The 19,467-nt window shown below is 34.9% G+C and overlaps 1 protein-coding gene across 4 annotated transcripts; it reads right to left on the bottom strand.

Annotated features, from left to right (window-relative positions):
• Positions 1-610: 610 nt before the first annotated feature.
• Positions 611-8,922, bottom strand: LOC110799457 (transcription factor VOZ1-like). 4 transcript variants are annotated; one of them, XM_056843450.1, is made up of 6 exons: positions 8,739-8,922; positions 3,350-3,366; positions 2,644-2,891; positions 2,399-2,557; positions 1,316-2,021; positions 611-1,212 (listed from the first exon to the last, which is right to left on the bottom strand). In XM_056843450.1, the coding sequence occupies exons 3-6, from the start codon at positions 2,863-2,865 to the stop codon at positions 719-721; spliced, it is 1,581 nt and encodes a 526-aa protein (XP_056699428.1). In that variant the 5' UTR covers positions 2,866-2,891; positions 3,350-3,366; positions 8,739-8,922; the 3' UTR covers positions 611-718. The 4 variants fall into 4 exon arrangements, with proteins under 4 accessions (XP_056699428.1, XP_056699429.1, XP_021860418.2 ...); XM_056843451.1 differs by lacking the exon at positions 3,350-3,366 and having other exon boundaries at positions 8,706-8,922; XM_022004726.2 differs by lacking the exon at positions 8,739-8,922 and having other exon boundaries at positions 2,644-2,882; positions 3,350-3,741.
• Positions 8,923-19,467: the final 10,545 nt, after the last annotated feature.

Raw genomic sequence — 19,467 nt, 5'->3', positions numbered from 1 at the left:
ATTCTTCTAAGTTTTTCAATGTAAACGAGGAAAATTACGTTTATTTATAATGTTTTCACTCTTATCAAAATTCTGATGTGGGGAAAATGAGAAAAAGTTAATGTCTTTATGGAAAAGTGTGAGGGATTAAATGACTCAATTGATTTAATTGGTTAATATAATAATTGGGTACAAATTTTGATAGAATATTAAATTATTTATGTGATAATATAAAAGGAAATATAAAGAACATTTTAAAACACCAAAAAAGGAAACGTAAAAAACAAAAAGAGACGGAGGGAGTAATATATACATTAAGGAACGGCATGGAACTATGGACGGGGTTAGTTTGTTTAGCAGTTGGGAATTATTCCTGAAAGATGTATGCCACGCCACGAATGAGTATTAATGTATTACTATAATGATATATGATGGCAGAGTGACCTCAATAACCGGGTTAAAGACTTATAGCTAGAGAGGGGCAAGGCAGCGGGCGGTGTATCACACATTGTAAGAAGAGATATTTCACACCAAAAAGACAACCTGGCCGGTACCCCGAGTAAATGGACGAAAGCAATGTACAAAAATGATACCAACAAAACCAAGGGAGATAAAAGGCACAAGATGCTGCTTAGTCCTAACTACATCTCTATCTCTATATTGATAAAAATTACAATAGTGTCAGTAAATTCGTTAATATTTAAGATAATACCAAGTAGTATATCCTTTCAATAGTCCTTCACTCATTGTCAGTGAAATGTCTTTCACCTTTTCCATTTCCATTTCCATTTCCATGGTCTGAGTTCACATTGACCTTTGCCTTGCCCTTCCCAGAGCGCTTGTTCTCAGCCGATCCTTGAGCTGTAAGCCTACCCATCTGCTTTTGTAGATCACCAAGGGGATCATTTGTTGTTACTTTTGTCTTTGGACTCTTCTTCTCCTCTGCTACTTTTAGTTCTAAACGGTACAATGCAATTGTATTACACTTATTAATCTCGTACTCAAACAAATGCCATTCTAACTCCTTTTGTGGCTGGGGATCAGCATAGTAAGACCTCTTCTGCCCATTATATTCATTTGCATTTTGCTTCCTTGACTCATGCCAACCACGCCCCTCATGGTCTGGCAACGACCTCTGCTTTCTGTTTCCAGTCTCAAATGCTTTTCTAGGTTTATCAAAAAACAGCCATTCCCTTATCTTTTCACCTTCTGATATGGAAATATCAAATAGTTCTGCAACCCCAAATTAAAAGACCAACAATCATATCATAATATAAATTAACAATATCCTATATTCATATTCTCAACATCTTCTTAATCACTATAATATGCTTACCAGGAGTATTCCATGGAGATTTTGCAGAAGCAGCACCAAGACATTCTGGGATGCCCACATCTTTTCCCTCCAGCTTTGACTTGAGTGCTACAAAAAGTGGACCATCTTTCAAACCAATACCTCCAGGCCTCAGAATAGGACAACTTCCTGGAGGGCATTCCTTTACTGCTAACTCCGCATGAAATCCACTGCAATAGTTTCTACAAATTTCTGTTGACTTAGCAGGTCTTACACAATCCCATAGGGCGCATTTTGGTCCTAAGAATGCGGATGGTGGAGGGTTGACATTTGACGAGAAATCAGAAAATACATCCATTCCCCAATTCTCAATACCACTCGAACTGATAAATATCTCACTGTCAAGGTTCTGGTGTTCATCCAAGGGGAGGAAATCCAGTTGAGTCATCATACTAAAGTTATTAGGCACCATGTTGTGTACATCTGAAGGTTCAAAGTTATTGATCATACTACCTTGCACAGTAGTCGCAACACCATTGCAATTCTCAAAACCTTGATAGTCCTGAGACTCTGGCTTATGATTCTCAAAACCTGGAAGTTCATGATGCTGAGGTGGATGACTGTCAAAGCCAGGAAACTCATGTTGTGGTATATGACTCTGAAAACCTTGGAATTCATGCTGCTGAGGTGTATGATCCTGAAAACCTTGAAAATTTTGTTGCTGAGGTGTAAAATTCAAGTAGCAGACCTGTAAAAACACAAGAATTAGAGTCATGTCATGAAGAATACATACTTCGCATATAATTGCAATGCAGCAAATGGTGATTTCTGATGGTCTATGAAATTGAATAAACATTACTAAGTACTCTTCCAGAATATAATGGGAAAGGCCATTGCATGTTCTTGGAGTGTTTAAATTGAATGAACCTAATCCTGAAGAGTTCACCAAATATTTGGCCTGAACATTTTTAAAAATAGATTGAGAAAGGGGGGTTGCGATTTCGGCATGTTAAAGTACATCAAACCAATCTGAACTTTAAAAGGTGGATCCTAAACAATGGCTTCTTTTCTTTTTTCCAATTTATTCTATTTTCTTATTTCAACATTGGCAAGAGGAAAGTAAACCTCTTCGTCTCTTCCAGAGTTTGACACCGCAAAAGCGCCGGTGGCATCACCATGCCTCATGTTATGTGGTACTGTTAATGGACTTGTTGCATCATCTTCTACATCAAACTGCTGCAACAGCTGACCAAGTTCTTTAGAAAATGACCCAAGACTGTCTTCCTGCATAGCATATGAAATTTTATATTCATTCTTAAGCGGTGCAGATAAGAAACAGCAAAAGAAAATGATACAGATTGAGTACGCACATTCAACGAAGAAGCTGGGGTTGATTTTTCAAGATCATCTTTCCATTCACGAAGTATTTGGTTAACTTGCTCTTCCAGTGTAACAACGTCACCAGCCCGACTCTCCTTCCTGGCAACCTGAATTTCATTGATCACTGACTGAAGATCCTCAATCCGATTCTTTGCTTGATCTTTTAAGAGCAAGTGAGAAGGTTGTCTGTTGTTCTTTGAATCTTTTCCCATATTGTCTCTCACTCAACCTTTACATGCTACAAGTTTCATGAATTAATATGCAAAATTAAAATATTGATTCTGGTTTTACTGTATAAAATATTGATTCTATACACTTGTATGCTCGTATAAACCAACAGTCGTACCCGAAAGCTTCACAATAAAATCTGATTTTATGCTTAAATTATCCCAAATTTTTCGATTTAAATATTTAAATTTATGCAACTAGTATATGATTAATTTTATAAATTTATAACACATTGAAAATATTTGATTTTGTGTATATACAAATCCGAAAATTGCCTATAACACTTCGAACTTTTAGGTAAATAATCTGATTATTTATCTAATTTAATTTCGATTTCTTACCTAATTTATGCCAAAAACAGTGATAAATAGGGCACAAAATCGTTTTATGCGCAATTCTTCTACGAACCCTAATTTTATGAAAATTACACACCCCCAAATTCAATTAAATTGTTGCTTGAAATCTTACCAAATCCACGCAAATTGTTGCACGAATCGAGTGGGGGAAACGGGTAAGCAAGTGTTGCGGCGGTAGTTTTGGCGTATGTGGCCTGCTGCGAGGGAGGGCGAGAGGTTCTGGGTTGTCGAGCAAGGCTGCACAAGCAAGGAAAGCGCGCGGGATCACGCAAGTGTTGCGTGGGATGCTTCGTGGTTACTCTGCTTCGTGCTGGTGGCTGGCTGAGGTGCTGGTCCCGCTGACGAACAGAGATGAAAGAGCAGGCCGGTGGTCGACGGTGAGGGTATAAGCGATTACGCCGGCGCTGCAAGGGTTGAGTGGCTGGGTTTTGCGTCACCGCCCAATTGATTTGGGGGTTTTCTGGTGCTGGGTTTTGTTTTTTCAATCCCGCACAATCTCTTTTGGGGGTTTTTTGGTTTGGCCTTGTTTGGCAAATGGCTTTTTGCTGGCTTTTTGGTTGGCTTTTGGCTATTGGTTTTTAATCTGGTCAAACAGTCAAAAAAATATGTTTGGTAACTGTCTTTTTAGCTTGCTGAAAAATCAGTTTTTTCGCCAAAAATGAAAAGCTAGTAACACTAGCTTTTTGGAGTTGGCTTTTGGCATTTCACTATCTAAATTACTTTTTTGTGCTTGTTTTTTACTAATTAACTAATAATTAATAATTAATGATTAATGATTAATAATTAGTAATTAGTAATTAGTAATTAGTAATTAATAATTAATAATTAATAATAATTAATAATTTTTAATAATTAATAATGAATAATTAATAATTAATAATTACGGAGTATTAATTAATGACTAATAACTAAAAGTGAATAATTAATTAATAATTAATTAATAATTAATCATTAATTATTAATGATGATTAATTAATAATTATTAATTATTATTAATTTAATTTAATTATTATTAATTATTAATCATTGATTATTTATTATTAGTTATTAATTATTACTCTGTAATTATTAATTAAAATAATAATTTATTAATACTATTGCATAAAGTAATTTATTTTTAATTTATATTCTATTTATTTGTAATTACGTTTTACTCCGTACACAATACACAGTATATTATGTATTGAAAAATGAATAAAAGACATTAAATGTCATTAAATGTCATTTTACATAGCTACAGCCAACAGCCAACAACTGATTTTACCAAACATATTTGTGACCAATCCATAGTCAAACAGCCAACAAAAGCAGCCAACTTGAACAGCCAGTCAAAACAGCCAAGTAAAATAGCCGACAGCCAACAGCCAACAGCCAATTTCCAAACAGGGCCTTTATATTTCGAGCGCAAAAGTCCCAACACAATGTATATGAATGACTAGTTAGCTCCCATGCATTATTAATTACTAGTATTTTATGCACACGATGCGTGCATGCATTTTAGAAATTTTATTGTGCCTAGTATTTCATGCACGTGATGCGTGCGGAATTTTACAATCATTGTGGGATTAAATTTAAACGCTAATGTTTCCAATCATTTGTTCCAATTTTTCTCTTTTCAATATTCCTTTTGAAAAATCAGTAATAAACTCGAAATTTAAAAACCACGTGCTGCATGAAGTATATTGGAGAGTGAATAATGTAATTTATTCACTAACTATTTTTTTCTTTTTAAAATTCTATTTTTAAATTTTTATTTATTTTTATTTAGATTAAAACATCTCTATTAGCCAACCACACGCAGGCCGCAGCCCAAAGATATAATCCGGCCCATTCTCTTTTGTTTGATTTCGTTTAGAACAAATTGAAAGATATAATCCAACCCAAATTGAAATAGGTTTTGCCCAAATTGAAACCTGCGTATATTTAGCCATTTGGTTCAGAACACCGCCGCTCTCCTCTCTCTCCTAACCCTATTTTGTTTTGTTTCTGATCTCTCTCCTTTCTCTCTCCTAATTTGATGCTTTCCTTCATTTATCTCCTAAAAAAATGGCTTCAGATAGGCGAAAACCTTCAGAATAATGAATGCCATGAAGATCTTACACATAACTCTCTCGCCTATTTTACACAGGTATGTTCCCCTTATCTTCGTCTATTTTTAGGAATATTTGGAATTGATTTAGAATTTTAGTTATCAATTCATGTTTTTGGGTTTATTATTTGGATTTTATTCATGCGGAATAACGATTTGTTGCTTAATTTTTGTTGTATTTCGTTTTTTTATTATTGGTTAACAAATTTTTTTTATTTGCATGTGGTCTCCCTCCATGAGTGAGTTGGAGAGAGAGATGCAGGAGCGGTGAGCGAGATGACGGCGAGGCGGTGTTGAGGCGCGCGAGGCGGTGGTCGAGGCGTTATCCGAGGCGATAGGTATTTTTCTACATTATTATTATTTTCGTTATTAGATCAGTTTGATTTGTGTATGTTTCTGATAGATTTGATTTGTGTATGTCTCTGATGTGGGTTTTCAAGCTAATTCGAGTTCGAAATTCTGGATTTTATTTTCTTTATTTTCATTTTTTGTTGATCTGGATGCTGAGAATTTTGGTTATTTTTTCACGTTTATTTGACCATTTTAGTTTTTTTAAGATGTAAAATTAAATAAATTTTGGTTTTTTGGCCTAACCTACTTTTTTTGGGTCTGTGTATTTGTGTAGTATGATTGGGAAACCAATTTATGATTTGATTTTGTTTTTTTAGTGCAATTTACTCTTGGCTTATGGAATTTTGTTATTTTTATTTTTTATGCAATTTCAAACATGTTTTTTCTACATGATTAAAAATAAGTCGTTTCAATGGAAGTAGCATGATTTTTATAATTCTTTGGAAATAACATGATATAATTCTTTCACTCTATCTCTTGATTTTGATTGTGGAATTGTTGAATTTCATGGAAAATAGTGTTTTCTGTGATAATATTTTCTCAAAATTTCTTTGGGAATCATTTCAAGTGAATTGAATGGTTTTTTAAACAGTTTAACTTGGGGTTTTTTGGATTTAGCAAAAAAGTGTATCTTTTCTTGCTATTTTGTTTGATTTCCTGCTGATTTTGTGCAAATAGAAAATGATTCTCTGTTTCCTGCTATTCTGCATGCTATTCTGTTTGATTTCTTTAGTTCGTGTTTTTGCTCGTGGAGTTGTTGAATTTCACTGTAAAACAACGTCTTTTATGTTGTTATTGTGATTTTGTGGTCTATTATGTTATGTTGAAATTGGTTTTTGGTCGAAATGTCCTCAATTTTGGAATTGAATGTTGGGATTTCAACATTATAGTGAAAATCAGTGTCAGTGATTGTATGGGATTTCACTGTTCTCTGTGTTTAGTAATGTGTTTCTTTGTGATGATTTATTGACTCGTGCTTTAGTTTTTCACATGAACCAGTTTAAATTGGTGTGGGTTGTTGGTAGAAATGTTTTAGAACCTAATAAAATCTGAAATAAAAACCAAATAAATAACAACTTATGCAGACTAAAAGCATGAACATCAATCATTAATAGTTAATTAAAATCAGTAAAATCATGCAAGTTACTCTTTTGTTTAAGAGATTGGTGCAATTGGCGAACTTAACACCCAAATGAAAATCGAACTTGAAACTGTAACTCTAATCTGTAAAAACCAAAAGAATATTTCAGATTTCTTGATTGATGTAGATTTACATTTTTACATGCTTTTAATCAATAAAATCTGAAGTAATTACTTTTAATCAAGTAAAAGCTAATCAAGCAATTTACATTTGCTGGTGAATGATATTTTGTTTTTAATGGGGGCATGCGATTTACATTACTCGTGTTTTTTATGCTCACCAATGTATACTCACCAAATTATTAGCTACAAACGATGAAATTATAATTATCACCAAATTATGAACAATAGTAATCAGCAAATTATATCACCAATGTAAATTATTCGCTTTTAATCAACAATAATTACTTTTAATTAATTTAAAAACTAATCAAGTAATCTAAAATAATGTTGAAAAGTGATTATTAAGCAAATACTTTGTAATGGACTGATTTTTTTTCAAGTAATTAAAGAAATTAAAATCAAATAAGTGACAATTTAATTAATTAAATTAGGAGTTGATTTATCAGCATGAATTCAAATCTGAAATAATTAATTAAATTAGGTTAAAGGGATGGCTATTACTATAATTTTTTTTGATTGGCACATACCGTATGTTGTTCGTTATTTGATCTCGTTATGAACTCTTAACTCAACTTAAAATCTGCATAAAATCCAATTCAAGTCGATTATTTTCTGATTCATAATTGTAATGACACAAATAACACAAATGTAAACAGAAATTCGTAATTCTCCCAAACATGATTTTAACATAAAAAAAAAAAATTATGAGATGATTTAATTAAAAGAATAAATTAAAATTTAAAATTAATTATAATTAAAATTAATTGAAGCATGAAAGTTGCACCTTGTATTTTGAAATCTGCAATTAGAGTTTAAAAAAATATAAGAGATATTAAAAGCATTAATTAAAATGTGAAATAGTTAATTGGAACTCATAAAAGAAACTTACATACCTTGTGTTTTCAAATCTGCAAAATAAATAACGAAATTATATAAGTTAGACCGATTTAATTCTAATGACAGAAATATAAGAGATTCATTATTCTCTAAAAAACCCTATAAACATAAAAAAAAAATTGAGATTATTTAATTAAAAGCGTGAATATGAAAATTTGAAATAATTAATTTAAAATCATAAAAGCGTGAAAGTTACATACCTTGTATTTTCAAATCTGCAATATTAAACAAACATGAATTAAAATGTGTATTATTTTCTAAAAAACATGATTTTAACATAAAAAAATATAAGAGATTGTTTTATTCAAAGCATGAATTAAAATGTGAAATAGTTAATTGAAATTCATTAAAGCATGAAAATCATACCTTGTATTTTCAAATCTGCAAAATAAATTAAAGAAATTATATAAGTTAGACCGATTTAATTCACGAATCATTATTTATTAAAAATTGTTTAATTTCTGTTATGCATACTATAATTCCATGTATTTTATGCATATTACAATTTTAGTGGCCGTATCCTTGTTGGTTATGCATTAATATTCACGAATCTATATTAAAAGTGTTATTTTTTTTTTCTTGCAAGGATTCGTGAGAAAAGTATACTTACTTGTATAGGAGCAACTTCAAGAACGATGATACGGTTCTTCTGAGAATCAAACTTCGCGAATGATTTTTCTTCATCTTCTGAGAACTGAAGAACGTTGTTTTCCGGTTCTTGTTTTTGGGTTTTTTTTTTACCTAATTTATGCCAAAAACAGTGATAAATAGGGCACAAAATCGTTTTATGCGCAATTCTTCTACGAACCCTAATTTTATGAAAATTACACACCCCCAAATCCAATTAAATTGTTGCTTGAAATCTTACCAAATCCACGCAAATTGTTGCACGAATCGAGTGGGAGAAACGGGTAAGCAAGTGTTGCGGCGGTAGTTTTGTCGTATGTGGCCTGCTGCGAGGGAGGGCGAGAGGTTCTGGGTTGTCGAGCAAGGCTGCACAAGCAAGGAAAGCGCGCGGGATCACGCAAGTGTTGCGTGGGATGCTTCGTGGTTACTCTGCTTCGTGCTGGTGGCTGGCTGAGGTGCTAGCCCCGCTGACGAACAGAGATGAAAGAGCAGGGCGGTGGTCGACGGTGAGGGTATAAGCGATTACGCCGGCGCTGTGAGGGTTGAGTGGCTGGGTTTTGCGTCACCGCCCAATTGATTTGGGGGTTTTCTGGTGCTGGGTTTTGTTTTTTCAATCCCGCACAATCTCTTTTGGGGGTTTTTGGTTTGGCCTTGTTTGGCAAATGGCTTTTTGCTGGCTTTTTGGTTGGCTTTTGGCTGTTGGTTTTTTAATCTGGTCAAACAGTCAAAAAAATATGTTCGGTAACTAGCTTTTTAGCTTGCTGAAAAATCAGTTTTTCCGCCAAAAATGAAAAGCTAGTAACACTAGCTTTTTGGAGTTGGCTTTTGGCATTTCACTATCTAAATTACTTTTTTGTCCTTGTTTTTTACTAATTAACTAATAATTAATAATTAATAATTAATAATTAATAATTAATAATTAATGATTAATAATTAGTAATTAATAATTAATAATTAATAATTAATAATAATTAATAATAATTAATAATAATTAATAATGAATAATTTTTAATAATTAATAATGAATAATTAATAATTAGTAATTACGGAGTATTAATTAATGACTAATAACTAAAAGTGAATAATTAATTAATAATTAATCATTAATTATTAATGATGATTAATTAATAATTAATAATTATTATTAATTTAATTTAATTATTATTAATTATTAATTATTAATCATTGATTATTTATTATTAGTTATTAATTATTACTCCGTAATTATTAATTAAAATAATAATTTATTAATACTATTGCATAAAGTAATTTATTTTTAATTTATATTCTATTTATTTGTAATTACGTTTTACTCCGTACACAATACACAGTATAGTATGTATTGAAAAATGAATAAAAGACATTAAATGTCCTTAAATGTCATTTTACATAGCTACAGCCAACAGCCAACAACTGATTTTACCAAACATATTTGTGACCAATCCATAGTTAAACAGCCAACAAAAGCAGCCAACTTGAACAGCCAGTCAAAACAGCCAGGTAAAATAGCCGACAGCCAACAGCCAACAGCCAATTTCCAAACAGGGCCTTTATATTTCGAGCGCAAAAGTCCCAACACAATGTATATGAATGACTAGTTAGCTCCCATGCATTATTAATTATTATTATTTTATTTTATTTTGACATCGGTTAATTTCAACCTATATTAATACTAAAATAAATTACATATTAAAACTAGAACATTACAAACTATAGATATAATTGAAACTATGCTTGTTGGTTTTTGATCGCCTCCTCCACCTTGCGCACTCACATTCCTTTTTTCACTTGAGAAGTAGCTTGGCAATAAACAATAAGAGCATCCACATTCATGGGAACCCATCAATTTCTCTCCCATCACCTCATTGGTCCACATTGAAGGAAATAATGCCCTTGGTCCAAGTATGCATTCAATGTTAAGTCTAATAAATGCGGTTCAGTATTAATTAACAAGTTAATAATTCAGTGAGATCAAGTGAGCTGAATGCCTAGCTAGAGGCCGCTTCAGTTCAAGTGGAATTAATGATATTAATCCACAGCTTACTCTTGACTGAACCCGTAGGGTCACACAAATAGTACGTAAACGGATCAAGTATTTAATGGCATTAAATACTCCATCTATGGATATTCGGAATCGACGGATCTTGGTTTCAGTGGGAGCTGGGATCGTCACAAGCAAGTGAATACTCCGGAAACGATGATATTGCCGGAAACGGAAATATGGATCGTATCGGAAAAATAAATATTATCCAAGTCGTAGATGTTGCCGGAAACGGAAACATGATACGTATCGGAAATATTATCGGAAATGGAAATATTGCCGGAATCAGAAATATTGCCGGAAACGGAAATATTGTCAGAATCGGAAATATTATCGGAATCGGAAAATAATTCCGGAAACGGAAATATTAAATATTTGTTCGAAACGAAAATTAATTCCGGAATCGGAAATATTAAATATTGTTCGTATCGGAAATGAATTCCGGAATCGAGAATTTAATCGGAAGCGTATCGTACGAATTAGCATCGGACGAGGCCCGCTAGACGAAGGCCCAGCACGAAGCCAGGCCATCGCTCAGCGAGCCACACGCACCATCGCACGCCAAGCCTCGACCAGGCCCAGCGCAAGGCCAGGCCCAGCCAAGGCCTGGGGCGCGCGCGCGAGAGCACAGCAGCAGTGGGCCGAGCGCTGTGCGCCTAGCGTGGGCCGCAAGGCTTGCGCGGGTGTACGATGCTCGTGCAATGCTCGTGCGGGAATCCTAAGCAATCGGGATTCGAAATATGATTAAATCCTAAAACTATTAGATAATGATTATTTAATAGAGTCCTAGCAGGATTCTAATTAAACTAATTAATATCCTAATAGGATTATAATTCCTTTTCCATACCTCAATAAATAAGTGCCTAGGGTCATAATTTATAGATACAATTGAAGTATTCAAAGGGTAAGTTTTTGAAAAAAAAATCAGCCATACACTTGCAAACACAATAGCCGAAATTCCTAGTAACCTTAAGGGCGATTCTAGTTGGTCTAACTTGAGGCGGATCCGGACGTACTGTGGACTATCTACGGAGGGACGACATTTGGAGTCCTAAAGACTTATTCTTGTTCAGTTTGGGCGCAGCTAGGGAGGGCACGCTACAAAGTGTATGCTCCTAAATTATGCTAAATGATTATGTGTAAATAATATGTTTCCTGGCATTAAGGTTTTCCGCATGATTTATGTTTTGTCATATGTATCATAACCTAACACACATCACTTTCCACTAACTTTATCACATAATCTTCCCATTTCACAATTTCATACCTACATTCATTAACCTCCCCATTTACCTTCTCTCTCCTACCTTTCCATACCCCACTACCTTTTCTCCCTCCTACTCTCCATACTCCACCAATATTAATAAAAATTATTTGATTCACAATTTCACACATTAATATTAGATAACATTAATTAAATCAAAACTTGGTAATTATAATTAAATAATTACCATTTAATTAATCGGGTTAAATCATTAATTGTAGTACGTTAAAAAAAAGGGTAATTTTTAATTATGCTAATTTAATCGTTAATTGCTATTTACACTAATTTACTCGATTAATGTTATTAATCGCGCTAATATTGATGATAATTTTTATCATTGGAACAAATAAATGCTTAATAAATCAGATTTGTAATTTGGTTTAGAAATAAAACAACATAAATTCATTAAAGAAACATAGATGAATTAGACATGAAACCATACAATTTATATTATTTTAAAAGATTGCAATAATTTAGATAATTAGTCGTCACCGGTAGACGGGCCACAATTTTGCCAAATATGTTGAGCCAGGTCTCTTTGTAACGCATTGTGAACATTTCTATCCCATGTGTCAGCTCTCCTTTCCATATATTAGTCCAGTCCAATACCATTAAATCGACCAGGTTGCACATAATAGTTTGTATGAGTTGATCCGGAAATCGTTGTCCTGTTTTCTTGCTCAAATTCCGTCTTGTCATGATAATTCTGGTATGTATCTCGTGAAAGAAATAATGCCCTTGGTCCAAGTATGCATTCAATGCTAAGTCTAATAAATGCGGTTCAGTATTAATTAATTGTACAAGTTAATAATTCAGTGAGATCAAGTGAGCTGAATGCCTAGCTAGAGGCCGCTTCATTTCAAGTGGAATTAATAATATCAATCCACGGTTTACTCTTGACTGAACTCGTAGGGTCACACAAATAGTACGTGAACGGATCAAGTATTTAAGTGAATTAAATACTCTATTTATAAATATTCGGAATCGACGGATCTCAGTTCCAGTGGGAGCTGAAATCGTCAAAAGGAAAAATATGAGTTCTCCGGAAATGATGATATTGCCGGAAACAGAAATATGGATCATAACGGAAATATAAATTTTATCCAAGTCGTAGATGTTGCCAGAAACGGAAATATGGTACGTATGGGAAAATATTATCGGAAATAGAAATTTTGCTGGAATCGGAAATATTGTCGGAAACGGAAATATTACCGGAATCGGAAATATTGTCGGAATCGGAAATAAATTCCGGAATCGGAAATATTAAATATTTGTTCGAATCGGAAATAAATTCAGGAATCGGAAATATTAAATATTGTTTGAATCGGAAATGAAATCCGGAATCGGAAAACGAATCGGAAGCGCGACGTATGAAACGATCGACGGACGAGCTTGCTAGACGCAAGGCCCAACACGAAGCCAGGATCGCGCATAGCGAAGCCCGCGCGCGCAAGCGAGCAGCAAGGCAAGCCCAACGCGTGAGTAGTGAGCAAGGCAGGCCCAACGCGCACAAGCGAGCAAGGCAAGGCCCAGCGAGCAGCAGCGCCCACGATGGGTCGCGTGCAGTTAGCGCCCGCCTTGGGCCGAGCCGAGCACCAGCGCCCTTGTGGGCTGCGTGGCTGCAAGGCTACGTACGACCAACTCCTTGGTCGTTTAGGATTGCTTGATTAAATCGTTTTCCTAATTCTACTCGATTTGAATGTTTTGTTAAATCTGAAACACTTAGGTGTTTGATTAAACATTAAATTCTAATGGATTAATTTAACTAGAATCCTAATTGATTTAGTTATTTGAATCCTAGTAGAAATCTAAGTCCCTTATTTCCACCATATAAATACGTGGTTCATAATCACAATTTACATACAACAATTCAATAAGTATTCATATAGTTTAAGTTCAAGTGAGAATTTAATAATTTGTCTAAATTAAAAATTGACCTTTCCGAATAAACATAATACCTTAGAAAATATCCTAGTTGGTTGAATCTAAAGCGGATCCGAACGTGCTGTGGACTATCTACGGAGGGGCGACATTTGGAGTCCTAAACTTGTTCTTGTTCGATTCGGGAGCAGCTAGGGAAGGCACGCATCACATGTATGTATCCTAAATTATGCTAATTGACTCAAACTTGTTCTTGCTGCGTGCTATACGTGGCCTGCTCGACGCTTGTGCTATGACCCTACAACTAATGTGGCATTTCCATGCTTCATTTCCCACTTGTAGGTCATTAGTGTATCCTATCTTCCATCATTTGAGTTATTACCGAAGTAAGAAACTCAAGGTGTACGTTATATGATACCAAAGAAGTTTGATTGCTAGATCACTTCTCTTTAAACATAAACTTATAGGTAGAAACGGAATTGTAAATTCCTTTTCACTTGTTCCTTGTTTTCCTATTTATTGTACCCATTCTTATAGTCTTAAGAATTGACTTCTTTAGTGTTGACTTTTATACTTTGTTAGACATGTCCAGTGTCACTACAACAAGGTTCTTACCATTTAATTTATGTTAAAATTTTTGCTTCAACTAGATGATCTTTCCAGAAGCTTCTAAAGTTCTCTATGAAGGAAATAATGCCCTTAGTCCAAATATGCATTTAATGCTAAGTCTAATAAATGCGGTTCAGTATTAACTAATTATACAAGTTAATAATTCAGTGAGATCAAGTGAGTTGTATGCCTAGCTAGAGGCCGCTTCAGTTTGAGTGGAATTAATAATATTAATCCACAACTTACTATTCACTGAACCCGTAGGGTCACACAAATAGTACGTGAACGGATCAAGTATTTAAGTGAATTAAATACTCTATTTATGAATATTCGGAATCGCCAGATCTCGGTTCCAGTGGGAGCTGAAATCGTCAAAAGGCAAAATATGAATACTCCGAAAATGATGATATTGCCGGAAACGGAAATATGGATCATAACGGAAATAATAAATATTATCCAAGTAGTAGATGTTGCCGGAAACGGAAACATGGTACGTATCGGAAAATTTTATCGTAAATAGAAATATTGCCGGAATCGGAAATATTGTCGGAAACGGAAATATTACCGGAATCGGAAATATTGTCGGAATTGGAAATAAATTCCAGAATCGAAAATATTAAATATTTGTCCAAATCGGAAATATATTCCGGAATCGGAAATATTAAATATTGTTCGAATCGGAAATGAATTCCGGATTTGGAAAACGAATCGGAAGTGCGACGTACGAAACGATCGACGGACGAGCTTGCTAGACGCAAGGCCCAACACGAAGCCAGGCCCGCGCCTAGCTAAGACGGCCGCGCACGCAAGCGAGCAGCAAGGCAAGCCCAACGCAAGCGAGCAACAAGGCAAGCCCAACGCAAGCGAGCAAGGCAAGCCCAGCAGCAGCGCCCACGATGGGCCGCGTGCTGCCAGCGCCCCGCCTTGGGCCGCGTGCTGCCAGCGCCCCGCCTTGGGCCGAGCCGAGCACCAGCGCCCTTGTGGGCTGCGTGGCTGCGAGGCTACGTACGACCAACTCCTTGGTCGTTTAGGATTGCTTGCTTAAATCGTTTTCCTAATTCTACTCGATTTGAATGTTTTGTTAAATCTGAAACACTTAGCTAGGTGTTTGATTAAACATTAAATTCTAATGGATTAATTTAACTAGAATTCTAATGGATTTAGTTATTTGAATCCTAGTAGAAATCTAAGTCTGTTATTTCCACCCTATAAATACGTGGTTCATAATCACAATTTATATACAACAATTCAATAAGTATTCATATAGATTAAGTTCAAGTGGGAATTTAATAATTTGTCTAAGTTAATAATTAACCTCTCCGAATAAACATAATACTTTAGAGAATATCCTAGTTGGTTGAATCTAAGGCGGATCCGAACGTGCCGTGGACTATCTACGGAGGGGCGACATTTGGAGTCCTAAACTTGTTCTTGTTCGGTTCGGGAGCAGCTAGGGAAGGCACGCATCACATGTATGTATCGTAAATTATGCTACTTGACTATGTGACAATTAATTTGGATTCCTGGCTTTATGGTTTTTCCGCATGAAATATATGATTTATATTTGTCATAACTTAACAGTGGTATTACGAGCCTCTAATTAATTCCATAGTCAATTACAGTTAACATGGTTAAATTTTATAAATTTGCAATGAATTAAAGGGGTGATTAATTTCGTGTATGTAATTAATTGCAAATTCGTGCGATTATTTGATTATATGTTCGCAGGATTTTTCGGCAGTTTTGTCAATAATGGTCGGAATCTTATAATTTTATAGTGAATTTCGCATGTAAACAACGTTTTAAAATTTTGACAAAAATCAAAGATTTGTCGTCGAACCCAAAATTCCCAAATTCGAAGCCTAACTATGACTTTTGGGAGGTTTTAGTTTTTCGAACGCAAAATTTGTAACTTTTATGACGCTAAATTAAACATTTGCGGATCTTGTATGTAAATCTTGAATCTATGATTGACCTGCTGTATATGTTTAACAATTTTAAAGCCTAATCTTGTTAATTATACAACCTAATTTGTAATTATAATTAATTTGTTGAAATTCGAATAATTTAGAATTTGTTTTGATTTTCATAATTAATTAGCAATTTGTTGAAATTGAAAAGTTTTAAAATTTTATGACCTAGATTTGAATCCATGAAAATAAATATAATCGGAAATTAATGTGAATAATAAATTTTCGATTTTTCGCCTAAATTTATGAAATTAATATGAGCTATTAATTTGTCAATAAATTTAATTATAAAAGTTTTGATTTATATGTAAATCGTTCACGAATCTTGCACGCACGAAGCAATGGAAGCTAAGTGTTACCCTTAAGGGGTGTTGAAATAGTGCGGGTATGCGACGACGAGCAAGGGATCGAGCTCGTCGCCCATGCGGTACTAGGCAGCGAGCAAGGCACAGGCACGCGTGCGAGAGGCTACGCTCCTGTGCGGTGTGTGTTGTGTGCATGTGAGCGAGTGGCGAGACGAAGGCAACGAGCACACAGGCCGCGCGCGCGAGCAGCGAGCGCTGGTACGCTCCTGCGAGCGCTGGTTCGCCCAGCGAGCGTTGGCTCGTCCCAGCGAGCGATGCTTGTTGCGTGCTATGCGTGGCCTGCTCGACGCTTGTGCAACGACCATTGCAAGTAGAAGGCCATGGGTGCTGCACTTGTGCATGCGGCCCGTAGGCGCTGCTACTACAAGGCTTCGACGAGGCATGGGCGCAAGCCTGTGGCTTTGTCTTAGCCCGTTGGTTCGTTTTAATTTTTCGGTTGAAAACGATTTTAATTAAGTTTAATTTTGTAATTTTTTTTTCTCGGAATTTAATTTTGATTATTTTAATTATTATATATACTAATTATTTTACTAAAATTAAAACCTTGATAAAATTTAAATTAATTAATTTTAATCAACTGAAAATAAAATAAAGGGATTTAAATAATATTTTATATGAGCTTTAAATTTTAAATAAATTTGTAAGTTTCCGGTTGGACTAGGAAATACAATTTTATGTTTAAAATTTGTAAAGCATGTAAATTTGTTGGTTTTAGTGAGAGCATTTTAGTCATTAAACTCTTGATTAGGTCTACATTCCTTTAAGGTTAAAACAACTCGATTAGAATTCGTAAGGATTGAATAATTTGTAGATTATTGGAACCCTTAATTGGTTGCTGCAAATGTTTATGTGATGCAAAATATGTTCCACTAACTTGCTATGTGGGCCATTCATTGATAAATGAATGGGTGAATGGTATATTGTAAATGTACTGTTTTGCAGGTTATGGAAAGTGACTAGTATGGCCCAAATAGGATAGAAAATATGGTTTGCGTACCTCATTTGAATGTAAAATTGGTCTAATGCACCAAAGTTTTAATTTTAAATATGGTATGCATACCATCAAATAGTTGTAATTAGTTTCAATTATTGCATATCCTATTTGAAGAAAATGGCGCCTCCCATGGTGAAATTCAAGACGGAGTTTCCAATCCATTTTCAAGACGGAGTTTGAAGTTGAAGCTTCAAGATGAAGTCGGGCCATATTAGATCACATTTATATCTTATGCGCGCATGCTTTAAGTTATTTATTGCTTTAAACATGTCTTAATTATGCATGAGATTATGGCTTGATTATGTTGCATGATTAAGGATTTTAGTTCACTTAAACTCTAACCAACATAGTAAGAGCCTTAAGTTCCAAACTTTAAAAATTGAGTTAAAAGGTGTCATGCCAAAATAACACTTACTTGGATAACCTTTACATCAATCTTAGTAATAGTTTTCCGCCATAGCGAGGTGTTACTTATTGATCCTAAAGGGGTAAGGTACACAAATAATTATGATTACATGTTAGTTTTGTTGAAACTCAACAGTATAAGTAAGGAGTCCTTTTATGTCGTGGCAAATGAGATAGGTTTACCTAATAAGTTCTTAGACGTACCTATCAACCAAGAGTAGTTTCTAGACTATTAGCAAAGGATTTGCTTACCTAAAATATTTTAGAATTGAGTCTAAATACATAATGTGCTTAATTCTTCAATGATTTAAGGATCTTGGAATCATTTTATTCACACCTGCCGGAACACATAACTTGAATAAAATGCTTATTAATATTGAATTATGCATGAATGCTAGAATTTAAGTTTATTAAGAGAAACTGTGAATGGTTATTTACTTGTTTATTCTTTTCAATTGTAGTTTTAACTATGGCAAACAACGATTCATTCAACATCCGTTCAATTCTCGAAAAGGAGAAGTTGAGCGGGAAAAACTTCCTTGACTGGCAAAGGAACTTGCAAATAGTTCTTATGCAGGAAGAAAAGGAGTATGTCCTGGAAGAGGCGATGCCCGAAGCCGTTGGCGACGGGGTCACTCAGGCAGCCCTCAATCGTTAGAATGATGCCAACAAGGATGTAAAATGTCTAATGCTTGCAACCATGAGTGCAGATCTACAGAAAACGTTCATCAACTCAGATGCTTTCACGATCATCAGTGAATAAGATCTGGCTCGAGTCGAAAGATTCGAGACTCATAGACAAATTCTTGACACCAAGGTCAAGAAGGGCGAGCCTGTAAGTTCACATGTTCTCAAAATGATTGGACTCATTAAGAATATGAGTCAGTTGGATCAGTAGTTCTCTCGGGAAATGGCTTTAGACACCATCCTCCATTCTCTTCATAGCGGGTATGATAAATTCAAGCTAAACTACAGTATGAATAGTTTGGACAAAATGCTAACTGAGCTTCACGGTATGCTGAAGACCGCTGAAAAGACGCTCAAAAGTGATAAGCAAGATGTGCTTATGGTGCATGGGAGAAAGTTCAAGAAATCTGGTAAGAAGAGGAATGCTAAGAAAGGTGGCAAGAAGGCCAGCCCAGCTAAGCAAGTTGGCGGCACCAAGTCTGAAAAGCAGAAGGTGAGCCAACCCACTTCTGAATCTGAATGCTTCTACTGCAAGAAGAAGGGGCATTTGAAGAGAGATTGCTCGAAGCTTAAGGAAGATCAGAAGAACGGAACAGTCGTTCCATCTTCAGGTATTTTCGTTATAGACTGTATACTTGCTTATTCAACTTCTTGGGTATTAGATACAGGTTGTGGCTCACACTTGTGTTCCAATTCGCAGGGACTAAGAAGAAGTAGAAGATTAAGCAAGGGTGAAGTCGACCTACGAGTGGGAAATGGAGCAAGGATTGCTGCATTAGCTGTAGGA

This window comes from Spinacia oleracea, chromosome 4 (assembly GCF_020520425.1).
Source record: "Spinacia oleracea cultivar Varoflay chromosome 4, BTI_SOV_V1, whole genome shotgun sequence".
Taxonomy (NCBI): domain Eukaryota; kingdom Viridiplantae; phylum Streptophyta; class Magnoliopsida; order Caryophyllales; family Amaranthaceae; genus Spinacia; species Spinacia oleracea.
Note: the sequence above shows the minus strand (reverse complement) of the source record. Positions and strands in the feature narration are given on the sequence as shown.